Here is a 6,321-nt window from a genome sequence, read left to right on the forward strand (position 1 = left end):
CAGCTGGCTTTAGCAGAGAGATGTGTCCAAGTTGCCTCAAAACTAATCAAGATTTTCTTTTTTACATTAACCTTGCCCACACAGGGGCTGTGACACAAAAAACCACCCTCGCAGGGGCGACCGTGGACATGTGAAATCGCCCAGAAAAGACTTACGAACTGAAACGAAGTTACAAAAAGACCTGCAGACGAACTAAAGACCCACACAGAAACATTTTGATTTATCCTAAACATAGAAAACGACCGAGACAGAAGACCTTAGAACTGGACCTGGGCAAAAAGATGGATGACGGAGCCAATGTCTGCTACTCCTCCGGTTCCTCCTCAATGATCGGGACCCAACCATATTCTTTCGGGAGGCCTGCTCGTTCTTCTCCCGCCTTGGACGTCGACGCCTCCTGCGTCTGAGGCTGGGCGGGTGCCTTCTCAGGTGCTCCCTTTGTATTTTCCTCAGCCCTTCCCGATTGGTCATCGGAGGGCGTTTCTCTGCCGTTTGAACCCTCGTCATCCTCCTCTGAGTCCCTAACGAAGAGGACTGAAATATGTGCACTGAGGTGCCCCAAGTTAAACACTGCGGTGCCAAACGCTGGAAGCGCTGGTGGTCCTTCAGCTGGGTTGCCCGTGTCCAAGAATTGTGATGCCTGCAGGTGGGGAGTTCCAGCCCGTCTATAACAGTAGCAGCAGCAACAATGGTGGTGAGCATCCGCTGCTGGAGGGCGGGAGGAGCTCCCACGACCACTTCCGCGTCTGCATGGCTGTCTTTCTCTTGGCTTAGCCATGGTGACAATGGAGCTGGCTGAGTGAAACAGAGCTGCCAATTCAGGGCTTCTCTTCTCGTCACCTGAAAATGGTGCTTTGAAGCCCCTTTCTTGAAAAGCAGAGAATTCAGAGTTCTCAGCGTCTGCCAGAAGGCAGAGAATGTCCAGGCTCGAATGGTGTGACTCCATACCTTCAACCAACATAAATCCATTAACATTCCATTGAATCTTGAGCGCCATGAATGCGCCCTGCCCTCCCATCTATCCGTCTTTAATTTCATTAAGAGTTCTGAGCGGGGGCCTGCACATTTATTGTTGCGGCGGCGTCCCTGGTATTCTCCCGCTGGCTGGCTCGTGTCATCACATGCTGGCCATGTGGCTTGGCACTCTCTCCTGTGCTTACACCCGCATCCGGGTGGCTTGCATCTTTCTGGATGAGGCATTCGCATTCCTGTGCTTGGAGGTTGTTTTGAATGATATCCATGGATCCAGATAGGATAACCTGATTATTTTCAACCCCTACATTAGCCAATAGGTCAGCTATCTTGTTGCCTTCTCTTCTTATGTGATTGAATGAGATGGCTCTGTTATTTCGAAGATACTGTTCCATGATGTTTAGCCTCGCTTCTAGTCTCCAGCTGGGGGCGATTTTCCGGGCTTGGGAACCATTCTGTATGCGGGTGGCCATGTTGATGAGTAGTTGGGAATCCCCTTCCACAATCAAGGGTTGGAGATTGAGCTTTTCCGCTTGTAGGAGACCTTGCCAGAGACCTTCTAGCTCGGCTGAATTGTTAGTATCCCACCCCATATTCCCAAAGTAGATTTGCAGGGGAGCGCCTTCATAATCTCTCAGAATTCCTCCGAATCCAGCCGCTCCAGGATTGCCCTTGGAGGCCCCATCAAAGTTGAGTTTGAAAGAATTAATTGGGGGGGCTTTCCAGCAGCTATTATCTTTACTGTTGCTCTTGGAAGGTTGCTGATTGTAAACTTCTTGTGGCAGTTGCAGATGCCAATTGTCGAGGATGTTTCTCTCATTGTCTGTTGAGGGGAGATCCTCCTTCGACCAAGTTCTGAGAATCATAGTTTCGTTGAGATTCCCTTGAAGCCTGTGCCATATTTCATCAATATGGGAGCTGGTGTTTTTGAAGATACGTTTATTTCGTTCCTTCCAGATATTCCATAGGATTAGACCCGGGATGATTTTCCATAGGTGGTTGAGGATTTCGCAGTTGTAGGGGCTTTTTGGCCATTGCCTGATGGTGCTGATGATGTCTTCGCCCTCTCTGCAACTTTTTTGGCATCTGAAGCTTACTTTTTCCCAGATCTGGGTGGCTAAGGGACAGGTAGCTAAAAGGTGCTGAAGGGTTTCTTCGTCTTGAAAGCAATTATGACATATAGAAGGGCCTTGGAAGCTTCTTCTCCTTAGTCTGTCCCAAGTGAGGATTTTTTTGTGTCCTACTAGCCAGAGGAAGTAGGAAATTTTGGGCCATAATCCGAGCTCCCAAAGCTTGCTCCATAAGGGATCAGTCGAAGGTGGAAGATTGCTGATCAACTTGTAGGCCTCGGCTGAGGTGTAAGTCCCCTTGGGTAGATAACCCCATCTGAGAATGTCGTTGCCTTCATGATACCGAATTCTTCGTTTTCTTAATTCTTTGTCAAGGTCTTCCATCTCCTGACTGGTTGCGTTTGTGAGGAGTTGATTACTGTGCCTCCATTTTCTGTAACCTTGCTCTGTTTCCTGTATCCAAAAATGATGTACTTTATCCCGTTGCTGCTCCTGCCTATTAGGTAGCAGAGTTGGAGGAAGAACACTAGTTAACCTGGGCAATTGGTTCCAGGCGTCTGTCCAAAATCTAGCTATTCTTCCATTCCTGATCTCCCAAAAGCTATGCTGTTGGATTAGGTGATAGTGCTGCTTGGCGGCATTCCAAATTAACGACCCTTTTTCAGTGGGTGTGAACCTAATGAGTTCTTCTTGAGGTCTGTGGTTAGCATATTTGGCTGTCCAGATTTTGACCCAAGGCTTTTCTGGGTTAGTGATCCATTGCCACCAGATCTTGGCATTCATGATGGAGTTACTGTGCTCTGGGTCCCTAAGTCCAATGCCGCCCTTGTCTTTGGGCATGCATACAGAAGACCATTTAACCAGAGCCCATTTGCGATTTGTTGCTGAGCTGCCCCAAAGAAAATCACGCTGTAGGCTTCTGATTCTCTTTAGGACCCACTTAGGTGCTGCCAGAATTGAGAAGAGATAGAGAGGCATGGCCTGAAGGACAGATTTGATGAGCACCACCCGACTGGCGAGGTTAAGAGATCTGTAGGTCCAGAGGTTGAGGCGGGACTCAAGTTTTTCAAGGAGGGAGCTCCAAGCTGGAAGTTTTAAGGCAGAAGCAGTGAGAGGAGCGCCGAGATATTTGGAGGGTAGGGTGGCAGCGGGGAAACCAAGGATGCGTGTGACAGCGGATTTGACTTGAGGAGGGGTATGAAAGAAGAATATCTGCGACTTGGAGGTGTTGACATGAGTTCCAGAAGCCTCAGAGAAGTCGTTGAGGAGGGATTTGAAGCGTGTAGCTTCCTGGGCAGAGGGATAACCAAAAAGCATGGTATCATCAACAAATTGCTGATGAGATGTGGCAGGGGTGTTGTGGACCGAGATGCCTTTTAGCTGCTGAGAGTAGAGGGCATGTTTGATGTGTCTGCCAAGACCCTCCGCCATCAGAACAAAAAGGAAGGGGGATAAGGGGTCACCTTGCCTAATACCTCGAGAGGGCTTGAAAGGACGGGAGGGGATGCCATTCACCAGGATGGAGAAGTGAGTGGAGGTAATAAGGCTCATAATCCAGCGAATCCACATGGATCCAAATCCAAAAGCTTTTAACATATGATGAATGTAAGTCCAACTGAGCTTGTCGAAAGCTTTAGAGAGATCCAGTTTGAGAATCATACCTGCCTGCTTTGAGTGCTTGAGGGAATGGATTATCTCATGCGTGAGGAGGATGCCATCCATTATTTGTCGCCCTTCCACGTACCCCGACTGTTCCGGAGAGATAAGTAGAGGTAAGAGGGGCTTTAACCTGTTTGCTATGACTTTTGTTATGACTTTGTAGATGACATTACAAAGAGCTATGGGCCTGAACTTGTCAGGAGTGATGGAATTCTCCTCTTTGGGGATGAGTGTGATAAAAGTGGAATTGAGGGAGGGGAGGAGCCAGCGCATGGCCCTGGATTCCTCGACTATCTTCCACACCTCCAATTTTATCATGTCCCAAAAGGCATGGAAGAAAGTGGTGGTAAATCCATCTGGGCCTGGGGCCTTACCTTCTTTGAGCTGGGCCATAGCGTCATCTACCTCCTGCAGAAGAATGGGGCGCATTAGAAGCTCATTGTGATCCTCCGATATGATTTTTGGCACATTTCGGATTATTTTCTCAATAGCCGGTTGCCTGTCGTTTACTGGTTCCTGATGGACATGTTGGAAATGGTTGAGGAGTACCTCTTCAATTTCTTCATGCTTCTCCACTTTTTCCCCTGTCTGTTTTTGGATGAAGGGGATGGTATTGTGCATCCTTCTCTGCATCGTGGTTCTGTGGAAAAATTTGGTGTTGCGTTCCCCCTCCTTCAGCCATCTGACCCTTGATTTTTGCCTCCAGTAGATTTCCTCCTGCTTTCTCCTTTCTTCAAGCTGACTGTGAATGAGTCGCTCTTGGTTCAGGGTGGTCTCCGTGTGCCCTTCAGTGATTATTTTTTGTTGGAGGTTCACCAGCTCTTGATTCAGATCTTGTTGCGCTTTAAATATGTTTCCAAAGGTCTCCCTATTCCATCTTTTGATCTGACTTTTTAGAAATCTTAGCTTCTGTTGGAATTGATACATCTGTGCGCCTTTCGGAGGGATGAAAGATGCCCATGTGGTCTTGACGAAATCCTTGAATGCAGGGTGCGAAAGCCAGAAACTTTCAAAGCGGAAGGGTCTTTTTGTTTGATCCCCTGGTCTTCTCCATTGTAGAGCAATTGGCCAGTGATCCGACCCCGAGTGTGCAAGAATTTCTGCTGAGATATCTCCGCCTAGGTGCACTGAATTGTCAGAGATTAGAAATCGATCTAATTTGGAGGCGATTTGGGATTTCCCAGCTCTACGATTGCTCCAGGTGAAGGTGCCATTGCAAAATGGCAAGTCGATAAGGGATGCAGCTTGGATGAAGTCTTTGAAGCGTGCTACTTCCGGCTCCAATCTGATTCTCCCTCCTGTCTTTTCCTCGCTATTGGTGATCATATTAAAGTCCCCTGCCACTATCCATAGCGGATGACTTCTGTTATTGCTTAGGGCTTCAATGGTATCTAGGAGCCTGATTTTGCTGCCTGTATCTTGCGGAAAATAGACATTAGATATGTTGCCGTGAATGTTGGTTCCCAGTATGTGGAAGGCTGCTTGAATGAGATGATGAGAGGCATGAAAATCCGTGAGAGTTACCGCTTGGGTATTCCATGCTATAGCAAGCCCTCCAGAGGCTCCCATGGCGTCTACAGCAACCGAACGACAGCCTGGCCAAGCCTTGGATAGTATGTCGCCTAGAGTGGAGCTGTTACATTTGGTTTCTTGGAGAAAGCACATCTGCGGCTTTTCCATTTTAATCATGTTTTTTAACATCCTTAGTTTTCCGGGGCTGTTAAGCCCTCTTAAATTCCAGGATACAAGCTTCATAGATTAACTACTGTTGGAGGGCCTGTAGTACTTCGTTAACTTAGCATATCTGCCTGAATCAACCAGGATTTTCCCTACCTCAATAGTTCGCTGGAGATCTGTCTTCCGTCCTCTCTTTTTAGAGTCTTTTGGGCGCAGTTGGCTATCCCAATGACTGCCTGGTTGAATCCCAAGTTGATGTTGATGGTAGGCCCTTGAGATAACCAATTCGAGCTTATTGAGTTGAAGCTCTGATATGGAGTCATAAGCCCGTTTTTTGCATGCTGCTTCTAGTTCCAGAATGTCTAAACCAATTAGATCTATACTCTCCGGCTCTTCGTCCATTCGCTCCACTTGCTCGCTGTCTTCCTGATTGATTTCTGGGTCCTAGGGAACATCTTCCTTTCCATCAACTTCCATGTTCTTGTGAATCGTCTCTGGATCTTTCTGATCTCTGCTTAGGATAGAAGGGGAGGCGCTGGGGGAATGAGATTTGGGGGGAAGATCAGAGGGGGGCGGGTGGGTTGAGGAAGAAGGGCGCGAGGGGATGGATTCAGAGGTGAGGGGTTGTTCTTCAGGAGTTTGGCCAAGTATATCAAAGCTGTTCTTGGATGCTGGATCTATGGGTTTGTTTGGCTGGGGTTTGGATCCATTCTGAGGCTTTTTGTGCGAGCGTTTCCTATTTGTGACTTTGGTGAAGCCATCTTGGGTATGGTTTTCAGAAGGTGCAGGGGAATTGGCTTTGGCATTGAGAGGGCAATCCCTGAAGAGATGCCCCAGAGCATGGCATCGTCGGCATCTAAAGGGAACGTGCTCATAATCTAGAGGCTGGGTCCATTCTTCATCTCTGTGGGAAAGAGTAATCGACTCTGGTAGGGCTTCATTC

At 47.9% G+C, this 6,321-nt stretch overlaps 1 protein-coding gene across 1 annotated transcript; it reads right to left on the bottom strand.

Moving 5' to 3' along the window:
• Positions 1–1,037: 1,037 nt before the first annotated feature.
• LOC149169348 (uncharacterized) lies at positions 1,038–5,381 on the bottom strand. Its single transcript, XM_089425164.1, has 2 exons — positions 4,518–5,381; positions 1,038–4,289 (listed from the first exon to the last, which is right to left on the bottom strand). Exons 1-2 carry the CDS (start codon positions 5,379–5,381, stop codon positions 1,038–1,040), a joined length of 4,116 nt encoding a protein of 1,371 aa, XP_089281290.1.
• Between the last annotated feature and the right edge of the window lie 940 nt (positions 5,382–6,321).

Source organism: Pinus tabuliformis, chromosome 4_2 (genome assembly GCF_031772625.1).
Source record: "Pinus tabuliformis cultivar Carrire ecotype Pingquan chromosome 4_2, CPIR1, whole genome shotgun sequence".
NCBI lineage: Eukaryota > Viridiplantae > Streptophyta > Pinopsida > Pinales > Pinaceae > Pinus > Pinus tabuliformis.

What these genes read in the sequence shown, in the direction of transcription:
- LOC149169348 (XM_089425164.1), bottom strand. Translation starts at nt 5,381, where the DNA reads ATGGAAAAGCCGCAGATGTGCTTTCTCCAAGAAACCAAATGTAACAGC. An exon ending in AAGATCTGAATCAAGAGCTG is followed by an intron (nt 4,290 to 4,517) that starts GTGAACCTCCAA and finishes ATCCAAAAACAG; the next exon opens with ACAGGGGAAAAAGTGGAGAA.